Below are 13,672 nucleotides of genomic sequence, written 5' to 3'. Positions count from 1 at the left end.
TTGATATCCCCGTGCTGGTTGACACAGGAGGGAGGCTCATCAGTCCCCCTACCCACAGATGTAGGAATAGAGACCACAGAGGGCAAGAGTTTTCCCTTAGGGGTCACTCAGGAACGGAGGAGAAAAGGTTACTTATAACGATAAAAATAAGGGCCTTTTTTTTTTTCTCTCTCTCTATCCAGCACTTTAGGAACAGTGCCCATGAAGGACCTGAGGAGGGGGGAATTATTGGCCCCAAAATACCAAATGAAAATTGCAAAATCAAAATTCACGACCATTTAATTAAATGTCTATAAAATGTAACATTCTTCCACCTAGCCAATTCCAACTTGGCTTTGCTGGAGCTGTTGAGCACACATTATATTTAATGTGGGATGTGGGTTCGTTTTAATATGTCTGTGATGATGGAAGGCGGGGTGTAGCCTTGGAAAGCAAGAGGACCCAGCCTAGGTCTTAAAATAACCCTGCCCACTCCTTGGGTTCTGTCTTCACCCCCATCCAGGAGGTGCAAAGGGAGCTTCTCCCCAGGGAATGGAAGGGGAATTTGGGGTGGGAGAGTGAGGGGTGATGGTGACAGCATGGGAATACTTGCTGGATGCCTGCCATGCTCAGCTCTCCTGGAGTCTTCATCCCAACCACCCCAAGGCAGGGCTGTCCCCCCATGTCGCAGATGAAGAAACTGAGCCTCACCAGGGTGGAGTTCCTTGGCTCACGTCACTGTGGTAGGAAGAGGCAGAGCCGGGGTTTGAGGCCAGGGCTGGCTGCCTTAGGAACCTATACCCAGTCGTCTTGCCCCACTTCTGGTTAGGGGAGAGAGGAGGGCAAGACAGAGAGCAGGAGATCTCACTGATAACAAGCAGGCCCTGAAATAGAGGGATCGGCAGACAGGAAATTGAGGTGGCTCAGATTTGGAAGTCATTGGACCTAAGTCTCGCAGCGAGTAAGTGCCACAGCTGGATTTGGGGGGGGGGGGCCCAGGGTTCCCGGGAGGCGGAGGCAGGAGGGGGGAGCAGAGGGAAGGGAAGGGGGCAGAAGCGAAGCCCCAGAGGAGCGCTAGGGTTTGGGGCCTTGCAGAGGGCTGACTCCCTTTCCTGGGCCTTGATTCCCACAGGCCCCAACCTGCCTCCCCCACCCTCCTGTCCTGCCCCTTCAGCTGGCAGCAGCCCCACCTCTGTGAGGCCCCAGTTTCCCCCCTCCTTGGAATGGAGAAGGGAGGGCCCAGAGGAAGCCAGGGGCCCACCTGGGCTTGGGCTGTGGGGAGGGAGGAGCAGGGACAGAGGAGAGACACAGCCTGGGAGAATGAGGTGGAGGGAGAGAGAGAGAGGAGGTGGAGGGAGGCAGAGACAGAGAGACATAAAGAAAGATAAAGAATTAAAGGAGTCCTGCAGAGAGAGACTGAGAGAGACTGTCAGAGATAGACAAAAAGACAGAAAGGCACAGGCACAGAGAGGCAAAGAGAAATATGGCCACGGAGTTACAGAAAGGAAGCAACCAGCAGAGATGAAGAGAGACAGACCAGGAAGGATGCGGGGTGGGGGCGGTGGGGGGGGCGAGAAACAGGGAGAAGAGGGGCTTGGAGAGGTGACAGAGGCGGCCGGCCGGCACACACACCCCACCCCCAGGGCAGTAAGGCAGGGCTGGGAGGCCCAGTCATCAGGGCCACCCCGCACCTGCCTTTCACCTGATGCTCTGACCCAATCTGCCTCTGACCCAAACTGCCACAGCTGCCTCCGCCACCAACCCGGCACCCAGAGCCCCAGTCCCAGAGCCCGTGAGTCGGGAAGGGAAGGGAAGACCCTCTTGCAGGTGCTTGTGCTCCTGGAGCCAGTCAGGCCTCCTCTGCCTCCACACCATTTCTTCCTCTGCTCTGTCCTTCTCGGCTTGGGCGGGTGCTCTCTGCCTCTCTGTCTCTCCAACTGGCTGCCCTGCCCCCGACTTCAGTGACCCCTGATCCCCGCTTTGATAGCTGAATCCAGCCCTCCACCCCACCCCCCTGCAGGCCAGGGCAGCTGAGGGCACTGGCCCTTCCCCTGACCAGCCCCGCCCAGTTCCATCTGTCTGTCCTTCAAAGGGGCAGGGATTCAGAAGGACAGGGCCCGAACACCGTCCCAGGCTGAGCCCCCTACCACACGCCGGGCAGCCCTCAAAGGGCCCATATCACCCTGGGGTGGAGGCGGAATGGGGCTGGTGGGGCCTGGCCAGGTCTCAGGAGGGCAAGAAGGAAAACATTCTCCCAGATGCATCTCACAGGTACTATGGCTGACTTAAAACAGGGCCAACCAATCCCTTGCCCCAGCCAAAGCCCCTCGCAGCATCTGCCACATCCTCCTTGACTCTGGCTATGAGAAGCTTTTAGCTGAGATCAGGCCCCTCCAAGGCCACCTTGATAGCAAAGATTTGTTTTAAAGGTTTGGAGGCTGGGATGCTGTGAGAACTTGGGTATTCCTCCAACCCTGTTGTTTCTCCCTGGAGGCAGCCAGAGCACGCCGGGGAGGGAGGAGAGGGCATGAACCAGCCCCTCTGTAGTCTCCCCATAAAGTGATTGGGCCCCTTGTCCTTCTTGTTCCCAGAAGAACCTGGGCCTGCCCTTCCCCTCTCCAGGCCAGGATGATTCTTCGATTAATCATGCTTGCTCTGCTGACAGGTACGGTGGGAGATGGGGGAGGGCAGGGGCTTCCCTTTCCAATCTCTAGGCTTCCTCAACCCTCTATGTCTGGATATTGACTGAGCCAATGCTGAAAATATAGAATAACCCATAAGGCATCTAAATGGATATAGGAGCCATAATAAGGTCCCGATGCCCCTTGCTGCATAATCCCTTTAGATGCTAGAATGGGAGAGGTCAAGGAGGGTCCCAGCGGAGGGGCGGGGGCAGCTGCAGTGGGGTGGAAGACACTCCAACAGCGCAGAACAGTAGCTACTGACCAAGCAGTACGGAAGGATTTCAATCATTTAATATCTGGCTGGCCTATCCAGACAGTGCCTCCCAGCGGGACCCCAGGCTGGGACCCAGACCACCCACCCCTTGTCTGCTCTCCCCACCCCCACTTCTGGGAGTTGTCTCATGCCTGAGCCCCGTCTTTTGCCCTCACTCCCCTCCAGGGCATGTAGGGGGAGAGACCAGGATCATCAAGGGGTATGAGTGCTCTCCTCATTCCCAGCCCTGGCAGGTGGCTCTGTTCCAGAAGACACGGCTGTTCTGTGGGGCAACCCTCATCGCTCCCAAATGGCTCCTGACAGCAGCTCACTGCCGCAAGCCGTGGGTGCGGGGGCTGGGGCGGGCCGGCAGGGGGCTGAGATGGAGAGATGGATAGAGAGGGGCTTGGGGATGGGGAGGATAGGATGGGGTCCAAGATGGGCGTGGGGGTGGGTAGCGTGGATGATGGACACCGAGACGGGATGGAAAGACGGAAGCCATCGGACCTGGGATGGTGCTGGAATGGGGATATGGTTGGGGAGGAGGCTTCGGTGGGAAGTGGGGATGAGGTTGGAAGTGGGGCTGTGTTCCTTTGCTCTCCCCGGTGCTCTCATCCCTTTCCCTTCCCCCATGTCTCTCCCCACCTCCCCTCTCCTGTCTCTCCCCGACCTTCCATCTCTGACCGCCATCTCCCCCACCTCAGCCGGTATGTGGTTCATCTGGGGGAACACAACCTCCGGCGGCAGGATGGCTATGAGCAGACCCGAATGGCCACTGAGTCCTTCCCCCACCCAGACTTCAACAACAGCTTCCCCAACAAAGACCACCGCAATGACATCATGCTGGTGAAGATGACGACAGCAGCCTTCATCACCGGGGCCGTGCGACCGCTCACCCTGTCATCTAGCTGTGTCACTCCTGGCACCCGCTGCCTCATTTCCGGCTGGGGCACCACGTCCAGCCCCCAGTGTAGGGGCTCCAGAGGGGGACATGGAGGGGGCGGGTGGCCCCGGTTGTGGAAGGATGGAGGGAACCAGAGGAACCTTCAGAGGGGAGAGTCCCGGAGCACGAGAGTATGAGAGGGGGATCCCTGGGGGTGTCAGTGGTGGGATAAGTCAAAAAGAAGAGGGGAAACGTAAGAGCTGGGGGTGTGTGTGGAGACAAAAGTCTGGGCCTTGGGGTCAGAGAGATAGATGTGCAGTGCCAGATCCACGACCTGCTCGTTGTAGGACCTCAGGCACATGGCCTCCCCTCTCTGAACTCTGGTTTTCTTCTCTATGAAATGAGGATAGTCACACCCACCTACTAGGGCTGGATTAGAGATAGTGTATATAGAACGACTGGCATAATACATCTACTCGGTACCATTTCCGGAGCTATTGCTACGAGCACAGAGATGAGTTGGCTGCAAGCAAGAAGGACAGGGACTGGCTGTGGTGTGGGTGCAAAGCAGGCACTGGGGGGGAAGGGGACCAGGGGCTCTCATTTTCCACACCCCTCATGCCGTTTCCACAGTGCACCTGCCCTATACCTTGCGATGCGCCAACATCACCATCATTAAGCACGAGGAGTGTGAGAAGGCCTACCCCAGCAACATCACGGACACCATGGTGTGTGCCAGTGTTCGGGAAGAGGGCAAGGATTCCTGCCAGGTCAGGGGGCAGGGCCTGGGTCTCCAGCCACCCATCCCATTCCCACCTCCTGGGATGAGATCCACAATCTCATTCCCAACCCCGACCCCGTCTCCCCTTGCCACCCCAACTCCATGTCCACCCCTAGCTCCCATTCCAAACCTCCAAGGGTTTGGAGCTCCATCCCCATTCCCACCCCTATTCCCAGCCCCAACCATCCCCCAATCAACCCTAACCCCATCTTTATTGCCACCCATAGCTCCAACCTCATCCCCAATCGTCCCGACAACCCCATCCTCAATCTGCACCCCACTCCTAACACCATCCCTACAACATCCCAACACCACCTCCTCCCTAACACAGCGCCCAACCCTGCCCCTCTCCCATGGCCACTCCTCCTTTCTGACTGGTTGTCTCTCTCTCCATACCCAGGGTGACTCTGGGGGCCCTCTGGTCTGTGATGGATCTCTTCAAGGCATTATCTCCTGGGGCCAGGATCCGTGTGCTCTCACCAAAAAGCCTGGTGTCTATACAAAGGTCTGCAAATATGTAGACTGGATCCAGAAGACTATGGAGAATAACTAGCCAGGACCAGCCCAACACCCCTGATTTCTACTTGCCGGTGTTGCTCTTGTTCATTCTGTTAATAGTCAAGCCAGAGCAAGGACGCCTTTATGTATTTTCTTTTCATGCCTCCTTGACTATGAGAGATGCTATAGCTTAATAATCAACTTGGGGTTTGGAATCAGTGAGGCCTGGGTTCAAATCTTGCCTTGTACTAATTTGTGATTCTGGGAGAGATAATAGTTGTTTGGTTCACTGTTGTATCCCCAAGCCCCAAAGACAGTTTCTGGCAGTCACCAAGGTTTCAATAAATACTTACTGAACAAATGAATCTTTGGAGTGCTTACTATATGCCAGACCCTGATCCAAGGGCTTTTAAATATATCAACTAACTTAATCTTCACAAAGATTAAGTGTCATTATTATGCCCATTTTGCAGATGAGGAAACTGGGTACAGAGAAACAAGTCACTTGCTCATAGTCACACAGCCAGTAAGGAGAAGAGCAAGGAATCTAAAGCAAGGTCTTTTCTTTTCTTTTCCTTTTTCTTTCTTTCTTTCTTTCTTTCTTTCTTTCTTTCTTTCTTTCTTTCTTTCTTTCTTTCTTTCTCCTTTCTTTCTTTCTTTCTTTCTTTTTCTTTCTTTCTTTCTCTCTCTTTTTAAAGCAAGGTGATTTCTTAACTACCAGGCGAAACTGCCTTGATTGAGGCTCAGTTTTCTTATCTGTAAAATCGTGCACTTGTAAGAATGATAGCCCAGTAGGTACGTCAGCCTGCACATAATTAAGACCTAAGAGAAGGAGCTATCGCTGTTTTTCTTTCCAGCCTCCAGGCGAGGTATTTCCTCCAGACTAGTGCGGCCAGTACGATAGCCACTAACCACGTGGGGCCGTTTAAGTTAAAATGACCTCACATACCACGTGCTCCGTAGCCACAAGTACTGCTGTATTGAATAGCATATATAGGGCATTTCCACTGTTGTAGGGAGTTCAGCTGGAGAGGGCAGAGCCACCCTCTGCAGTTAACTCAATTCCCACTGGAAAGGATGCCCTACAACTAGTCCAGAACTCAGGATCTTTTTTGACATTCTGCTCGCCTTTCAGGGGAGGTTGCTGGCATGAGGAGTAAGAGCCCAGAGCTGAAACTGGGGCCTCCCGGTTGTTAGGTGGACTTGCTGTGTGACCTTCTGTGAGTCACTGCCTTCTCTGAGCCTCGATTCCTCACCTGAAAGGAGGGGATTAGTCCAGGTCATACTGACGCTCCTCTGTGGCCTTGGCCTCCTGTGATTCATGGGCCCATGTGTCATCTGAAGGCAAACTGATGGTAGGGAGGATATGATGTGACCACACTTGGGTGTGATGCGGAGCGCCCCCAGCAGGAGGAAGAGGGGCGCTAGTCACTGGGACACACAGTGAGCCCACTGCTCAAGCTGTGGGAGTGGGCTCAGCACAGAGCTTCGCGCTGGCTCTGGGGCTCTGCCTCGTTCCCTCTCTGCCCCCTTTCTATCTCTGTGATTTCTTCTTTTCCTTGTCTCTGTGTCTTCTACCCTTTCCTTCCATCTGTCTTATCTCTCTGCCTCCCTCTCTCCTGGCCAGCGTTCTGGCTTTTCTCAGTCACTAGATATGCATTTCCCTGTTTGTTTTCCTCTCTCTTGGTTGTAATCACCTCTTTCCAACATTATCTCTGAGACCTGGAGGCTACCTGGGAACATGGCATCCTCTCCCCACTGAGAAGACTTTTTGGAATAGGACACCTGGGGAATCCCCATGGAGTCCAGCTCCAAAAAGGGTGTTTGGGGCTCTAGAAGAAGCCTGTATTCCCTGGGTCCCTCCCAGAGCAGGAATCTGGGGCCCAGGTTGGGTGCCACTCCCACCCACGGTATAATTAGGGAGAGGGAAAGGGAGGGAGTGAATCCCTGGGGGGAGGGTGGGGAAATTTCCGGGCTCTTCGAGGTTAAAAGGGAAGGCCAGGCCAAGGGTCCCAGGGCAGAGGATTCCGGCGGCCCACTTGGCAGGGCAGAGCCACTCCTGGGTCTCCTCCCTCCTTTCCAGCAGCGACTCCCAGGTGAGATGGGATGCACCTCACCCTAGTAGGGGCGGGTCCGAGAGCATGGGTGGGGACCTTTGGGTCGCGGACAGCCCTGATTGAGCCTCAGTTTCCCTATCTATGGCACACGCCTCTGAGCCTCGGACCCCGGCCCCACCTGTGAAGGAGGGCGAACCCCTAACGCTGCTTGGCGGGCAGTCCGGGAAAGCTCGGGCTGGGACCTCACTCCCCCTTCTGGCGTAGGGAGGTCAGGAGGACGCCAGGAGGGGCGTCATTAGGGTAATTGTGCCCATGTCAGGTATTCCGGCCCGAATCGCCCGTCTGTCCGTCCGCCCCTGAGATCTGTGCCGAAGTAAGCGGGTCCCCGCGGGTTGGGTTGGCCCAGGCCGGGCGGACGGGCGCGGTGGGGTGGGTGTGCGGGTGTCTCTGACGGAGTATCAGTTTTAATTCGCTCTCCCCCCCCGCCCCCCCCAGCCTCGGTCCTGGCCATGGGACCCCCACACCTCCACCTGTGCCCCGCCTCCCGCACCCGGGCCCTGGCGAGGCTGCTACTGCCGCTGCTCGTGACGCAACTGTGGGGTGAGGCGGGGGACAGGGCTTGGCGGGAGGCCCGAGGGAGAGTACTCTCCTCACCAACCCCCGCGCACCACTCCTCCTCTGGGGACCCCAGCAACCACTCGCCGATCCAGAGGAGGCTCGCCCCTAAGTCAGCCCCGCCCCTCGCCGAGCTCCGCTCCAGGGGGTCCCCCCCCCCAGTTTGGATCCCTACTCCTTTCCCCTCTTGGCTTCCTTTCCCGGCCCCTTACTAACCCCGGCCCCTCTCTCAGTCCCATTCTGTCCCCGCCCCTTCTTAGTCCGCCCATTTCTCCCCGGGCTGGCCTTCCCGCTTTGGCCTCGCCCTTCTCTCCGCCCGCTGCGCTATTCCCGCCCCTGCTCCTCAAGCTCCGCAGCGATCTGTCCTCGCCCCCTGCTGGCCCCGTCGCGTTCCATTCCCGCTCCGCTCCGAGCGCTGCGCTCTGTCCCTGTCCCTCCAGACCCATCCAGTTCGCTCTCCTCACTCCAGTCCTCTCTATTCCTGCCTCCTTCCCCTTTCCCGCTGTTCTTCTCCTCCCACTTCCATTCGGTTCCTGCAGGACCCCCAATTTCCAACTCCCCAGCTTCCCTGGTTCTGGCTGCGGGCCCCCCCCCCCCGCCCCGCTCCGGCCCTAAACCCAGCCCTAGTCCCGCCTGCTCTGATCTCCACCCCTTTTCTTTCTGCAGCCGCGGAGGCGGTGCTGCTCTCCAGAAACGACACTGGCTTGGACCTTGTGGCCTCAGGCGCTCCATGCGCACGCGGTTCGCAGCCCTGGCAGGTCTCCCTCTTCAATGGCCTCTCGTTCCACTGCGCGGGCGTCCTGGTGGACAAGAGTTGGGTGCTCACAGCCGCGCACTGCGGGAACAGCAAGTAGGGGGAGCCCCTCGGGGCATCCAGGGAGGGGCTGTGGAGGCAGGCCCGGGGGAGGGGGCGGGAAGGGCTGGGGCACTTGAATCCATGTGGGAGTCAGTTCTGGAGGGCTTCCTATGGGGGGGTGCTGTGGCCGCCAGGGGGCGGTGTGGTCCTTCTAAGCGTTTCTGGGCCCGTCCACGAGCCCTGTCTTGCTGATACTCCTTGGGTTCCATTGAAGTGTAGAGCTAGTTTGGAGGTTCCAGCAGGGGAGCGCAGCTACTCGTATACCCTTGACCGAAGAACGGTCCTCCTCTATCAGGGAAGGTCGTCCTCTTCGACCGAGCGCGCAGCTGCGGGAGGGACGCACATAGAGCGGTGAGGGAGGAAGGGGACACCCGCCTAGCCAGCCAGATCCCCCGAATCAACCCTGGCGATCAATGGGGTGGTGTAGATAGTTGTATGCAACAGAAGTCAGGGTCTGGTGTGGTTAGGAATTTAGAACTAAGGAAATTGTTCGCCTCATGAGTCCCCACTGAGGGAGGAAGGAAGAGGTGGGCTTACCCAGGTGGACCCCTGCCCTCAACTCTTGCAGAACTCAGAGATCCAAACACCTAATCATTCCTCCCCGTGTCCCAAGAACTCAGATCCCCAGCTCCCTTCTCCCCCACCACCTCCTCCCTCAGACCCAGGAGTCCTCACCCTCAAACCCCTCCTCCCTCAGACCCAGGAGTCCAGGCTCCTACCCTGCTACCAGTACCCTCCTTCCCAGGGACTCAGAGTCTGATCCCAGTCCCTAAGGAGGCTTTGCCCCCATATATCTCTTCCCTTCCTAGTCTTCTGTGGGCTCGCATTGGGGACGACCACCTGCTCCTCCTCCAGGGTGAGCAGCTCCGCCGGACCACTCGCCACATTATCCACCCCAAATACCGCCAGGGCTCAGGCCCCATCCTGCCGAGGCGGACAGACGAGCATGACCTCATGCTGCTGAAGCTGGCCAGGCCCGCTGTGCTGGGGCCTCGCATCCAGACTCTGCGCCTGCCCTACCGCTGTGCCCAGCCCGGAGATCAGTGCCAGGTTGCTGGCTGGGGCACCACGGCGACCCGAAGAGGCAAGAGCTGGGACCCCTGAGGCCTGTATCCTGGGGAATACCTTGAGGGCCAGGACTTTGGGTCTGAGGGAGGAGGGAGCTGGGGGTGTGGACTCCTGGGTCCTGGAGGATTAGGGGCTGGCCACGGGTTTACCTACTGTTTTCTCCCATCAGTGAAGTACAACAGGGGCCTGAGTTGCTCCAGGGTCACTGTCCTGAGCCCTAAAGACTGCGAGGTCTTCTACCCTGGTGTCGTCACCAACAACATGATGTGTGCCGGACTGGACCAGGGTCAGGACCCCTGCCAGGTAGGGACTGGCCAGGGTGGGTCTCTGACTCATGGGAGCTAGGATAGGGAAGTTATGAGAAATCAGAAGGCCCTGTCCCTGTCCCCAACCCCAGCCCGGTGTCATCCCCGTGTCCCACACTATCCCGTCCCTACCCCATCTTCATCCCCGTGTGTGACTCTCCACCTGTTCGTGCCTGGCCCTACCCACTTCCCACCCCATCCTCAACTGCATTCCCATCTTCAGGCCAGTCCTAAACCCCGAGCCCATCCCTACTCTCCATCCGTCTTCATCCCCTCACCTTCCACAAGCTCCAATGCCAGGGCCATCACATTTCCCTTCTCATCCCCCCGTCCGATGTCCACAACCCCCAGGCCAGTCCCACCCCAACCCGAGCTCATACTTAATTCCAACCCCACCCCAAGCTCATCTTTACCCAAACATAACTCCAGCCCTGCCCAAACCTCTTCGCTATCACTATCCCAGACACCCAAGTGGGTCCGTGTATTTATTTGATCTCTCCTCTCCCACCCCCAGAGTGACTCTGGTGGCCCTCTGGTCTGTGATGAGACCCTGCAGGGCATCCTTTCATGGGGCGTTTACCCCTGCGGCTCTGCTCAGCATCCAGCTGTCTACACCCAGATCTGCAAATACAGCTCCTGGATAGAGAAAACCCTACGCTCCAACTGATCCAGAGGTCCTGCCACTCCACCAGCTGCCCTCTTGCTCCTTCCTCCGCAGTTGCAGGGGCTGAACCCTCCCCCTGCCCCTTTCGAACCTCCGCCGCCCATCTACACCTCCTAACATCTCTCCTCTTCCCTTACCTCCCCCTGCCTTCCACTGCTCTGGTGCACTTTGAAGCTGAAGTGCTAAAAGTGGTGGCAAAGTTTAATTCAAGAGAAGCAAGGAAGCTGGTGGTCACCCAGTGTCCGAGAGAAGCTGTCATTCACTCAACCTGCCTCCCTCTGCTCCTCCCCGCTGTGTGACCTAGGGCAAGCTAAGTACCCTCTCTGGGCCTCTTATTTCGTCATCTGGAAAGTGGGGACAATGAAGTGTCTACCTCATAGATGCATTGTGAAGAGACGATCATATAACATGAGTGCATAGGTTGCTATGGTAATTATCAGTAAAGCATTAATGCAGGGAGTGGTGAGCCCTGACTAAATGTTACCTGTTGTCATGATCTGTGAACAGGTCCTGGTTAGAATGAACATATGTGACTCCGCGTTCTAGGGAGAAAAGCACAGGGGTAGCCCCCAGTCCCAAGCCCCCTCGCCCCATCCTCTGCATCGCCATCCCTCAGGGATGATGGGAGAATCACATTCCCCACCCTCCTCTCAAGTTCCATGAAGCACCCCTTAACCACTTCCTTCCTCCATCCCACTGTTCCCCACATCTCAGTCCACCCAACACCAGTTCCTCCTGTCTCAGCAGGAGCTGGGCCACCTCTGAGTCATCTGGTTCCTTCTCTGCCCTCCTGGGGCCACTGGAACCCAAGGGACCTCACCCCAGATCCACCTCAGCCTCTAAGACCAGAGGAACCCACCCCACCTTAGTTGCTAAGTTCATGTAAAGAAGTCCTCTGAGATTTAGGGGAAATTTTCTGTTTAGATCCCTCTCCATCCCCTCACCAACCACAAGCTCCAGTCCCAGCTCCACCGTATCTCCATTCTCCTCTGATCCAATGCCCATAAGCCCCAGTCCACCACCATCCCCACCTTATCCAAAATTGGCTTGGAAATTTCGCCCTGAAAATTTGGAAGGAGAAGGGTTCTTTTCCTCTCCCTGAAAGTGTCTCCATGTAAATATTCCTACACTGGGGGGTCTACTACACAGAATCCAGGCAGAGCTGACAGATGTTTGGGTGCGTCCATTTAGCCTAGACTCTGGAGACGTAACATCAGCTGAACATACGCACAACAGAAATGTTCCATTTTTGGTTGCTCTTGTTTCCCCTTTCAAACGCCAATTTACTGAGCACCTATTATATGGCAGGCCTGATGCTGGGCACACAACCACAAGGTCCTTGCCCTCATAGAGCCCACAGAAGACTGGCACACAGTCTCCAGCTCCCTTCCTCTGCCCCCATTAGCACACCCAGGAAACGCCAATCAGACGTATCAGCTGAATTTGTCATGCAAGACTCAGAAGCGAAGGAGGTGGGAACTCGATTCATTTTTAAAGGCACATCGCCTGTTCCTTTAGTCATCGTGCTACACGTGTTTACTGAGCTGTGTCCTACTCTAGGTCCTGGAGATGAATCAGCCCGAGCTCTACCCTCAAGGAGCTGCTAGTCAGGTCAGGGAGACAGGCAAGACTTCCATTCTTGTCATTCAGGTTTCTACTCAAAAGTCACCTCCTCAGAGAGGCCTTCCAGGATTGCCCTTGCTAAAGGGGTCCCCTGCCCTCACCAGGACAACAATCCATTGCTCGGTTTATTTCTTTCGCAGCACTTGTTAGAGATGAAATGACCTCATTTATCTGTTTACTGCATAATGGTCTGTCCCCTCTCTCTTCTGACTCAGTCCATGAAAGCAGGGACTCTGATTTATTCACTGTGATTTTCTTAAGCACCTGGTACGGTGCCTGCACACAGAAGCTACTCAATACATCATTGGATTAACAACACAAATTGATTAGTGCTGCATCGGAAGGAGGCACGGGGTGCCCTAAGGAGAGGCCATGGGCTCTTTCTGAAGGAGTCAGGGAAGTCATCGCAGATCAGGGGACATCTGCATGGGGTTTAAAAGGATAAGTAGGAATGTACTGGGTAGAGAAAGAAACGTATTTCTGTCACTTACTTTGTGACCTTGAGGAAATTACTGGAATGCTCTCTCGACCTCAGTTTTCCCCTCTGTGGAATAGAGCTTGAATAGACTCTTGTGAGAATTAAATGAGATGATATATATATGAAATGCTTACCTGCCAGGCACAGACTACGGTCAATAAAGGTAGCTATCAAGGGTCGCCTGGGTGGCTCAGTCGGTTGGGCGCCTGACTCTTGGTTTCAGCTCAGGTCTTGATCTCAGAGTCCTGAGTTTGGGCTCCATGCTGGATGTGGAGCCTACTTAAAAAAAAAAAAAAATAAGTAAATATATATATATATATATTTTTAAAGGTAGCTATGGAGATGTTTCAGAAGCAGTTAGTATGGCATTTCGCACATAGTGTCTCTTCAGCCTCAGTCTTTGGTCTTCCATCCCTGTCTGGAGAAAGAGTAAGACACCCTACAACCATGAGTAATGTGTATTATAATGGGGGCAGTGCAGGGCTCTGTAGGAGATGGATAGACTTACTACATTGGTTGAATGCCTACCATGTGCCAAGCACGGTTGTAAGTGCTTCATGTGGGTTAATTGGCTCAATCAGCCCCCAACCTGGATTATTATTACTTCTTAATAGATGGGCCAACTGAGAGAGGTCCAGTGACTTGCCCAAGGTCACACACCTAATAATTGCCAGCATTGAGATTTGGACCCAGGTGGTCCAGTTCCAGAGTCCATGCTCTAAACCATTACACCCAGTGACACATTCAAGGGGAGCCCAGACCCAGAGTGATAATCAGGCTTACAGCAACAGAAAGTGGAGGAGTCTGTGAGTGTCCAGGGGAGGAAAAGATGTATTCTTCCCTGAGAAATCAGAGAAGACTTCCTGGAGGAGGGGGCATTTAGTTTGAATCTTGAAGGATGAGTAGGAGTTTACCAGGAAAAGAATAT

The 13,672-nt window shown here is 55.5% G+C and overlaps 2 protein-coding genes across 5 annotated transcripts; both read left to right on the top strand.

Moving 5' to 3' along the window:
• Positions 1 to 548: 548 nt before the first annotated feature.
• On the top strand, positions 549 to 5,443 carry KLK11 (kallikrein related peptidase 11). Of its 3 annotated transcripts, XM_078062369.1 has the most exons (7): positions 549 to 940; positions 1,725 to 1,771; positions 2,571 to 2,644; positions 3,103 to 3,259; positions 3,621 to 3,886; positions 4,433 to 4,569; positions 4,981 to 5,443. In XM_078062369.1, the coding sequence occupies exons 3-7, from the start codon at positions 2,608 to 2,610 to the stop codon at positions 5,131 to 5,133; spliced, it is 750 nt and encodes a 249-aa protein (XP_077918495.1). In that variant the 5' UTR covers positions 549 to 940; positions 1,725 to 1,771; positions 2,571 to 2,607; the 3' UTR covers positions 5,134 to 5,443. The 3 variants fall into 3 exon arrangements, with proteins under 3 accessions (XP_077918495.1, XP_035959892.1, XP_035959891.2); XM_036103999.2 differs by lacking the exon at positions 1,725 to 1,771 and having other exon boundaries at positions 551 to 940; XM_036103998.2 differs by lacking the exons at positions 549 to 940; positions 1,725 to 1,771; positions 2,571 to 2,644; positions 3,103 to 3,259 and having other exon boundaries at positions 3,314 to 3,886.
• Positions 5,444 to 7,056: 1,613 nt separating this feature from the next.
• KLK10 (kallikrein related peptidase 10) lies at positions 7,057 to 11,126 on the top strand. 2 transcript variants are annotated; one of them, XM_078062368.1, is made up of 7 exons: positions 7,057 to 7,174; positions 7,455 to 7,508; positions 7,631 to 7,735; positions 8,417 to 8,600; positions 9,416 to 9,690; positions 9,844 to 9,977; positions 10,494 to 11,126. In XM_078062368.1, the coding sequence occupies exons 3-7, from the start codon at positions 7,645 to 7,647 to the stop codon at positions 10,644 to 10,646; spliced, it is 837 nt and encodes a 278-aa protein (XP_077918494.1). In that variant the 5' UTR covers positions 7,057 to 7,174; positions 7,455 to 7,508; positions 7,631 to 7,644; the 3' UTR covers positions 10,647 to 11,126. The 2 variants fall into 2 exon arrangements, with proteins under 2 accessions (XP_077918494.1, XP_035959893.2); XM_036104000.2 differs by lacking the exon at positions 7,455 to 7,508 and having other exon boundaries at positions 7,087 to 7,174.
• The last annotated feature ends 2,546 nt before the right edge of the window (positions 11,127 to 13,672 follow it).

The sequence above is a fragment of the Halichoerus grypus genome, chromosome 15 (genome assembly GCF_964656455.1).
Source record: "Halichoerus grypus chromosome 15, mHalGry1.hap1.1, whole genome shotgun sequence".
In the NCBI taxonomy this organism is placed as follows: Eukaryota; Metazoa; Chordata; class Mammalia; order Carnivora; family Phocidae; genus Halichoerus; species Halichoerus grypus.
This window is presented reverse-complemented; position numbering and strand designations above follow the sequence as displayed.

What these genes read in the sequence shown, in the direction of transcription:
- KLK10 (XM_078062368.1), top strand. Translation starts at nt 7,645, where the DNA reads ATGGGACCCCCACACCTCCACCTGTGCCCCGCCTCCCGCACCCGGGCC. An exon ending in CACCACGGCGACCCGAAGAG is followed by an intron (nt 9,691 to 9,843) that starts GCAAGAGCTGGG and finishes TTCTCCCATCAG; the next exon opens with TGAAGTACAACAGGGGCCTG. An exon ending in AGGGTCAGGACCCCTGCCAG is followed by an intron (nt 9,978 to 10,493) that starts GTAGGGACTGGC and finishes TCCCACCCCCAG; the next exon opens with AGTGACTCTGGTGGCCCTCT.
- KLK11 (XM_036103998.2), top strand. Translation starts at nt 3,343, where the DNA reads ATGGGGTCCAAGATGGGCGTGGGGGTGGGTAGCGTGGATGATGGACAC. An exon ending in CACCACGTCCAGCCCCCAGT is followed by an intron (nt 3,887 to 4,432) that starts GTAGGGGCTCCA and finishes CCGTTTCCACAG; the next exon opens with TGCACCTGCCCTATACCTTG. An exon ending in AGGGCAAGGATTCCTGCCAG is followed by an intron (nt 4,570 to 4,980) that starts GTCAGGGGGCAG and finishes CTCCATACCCAG; the next exon opens with GGTGACTCTGGGGGCCCTCT.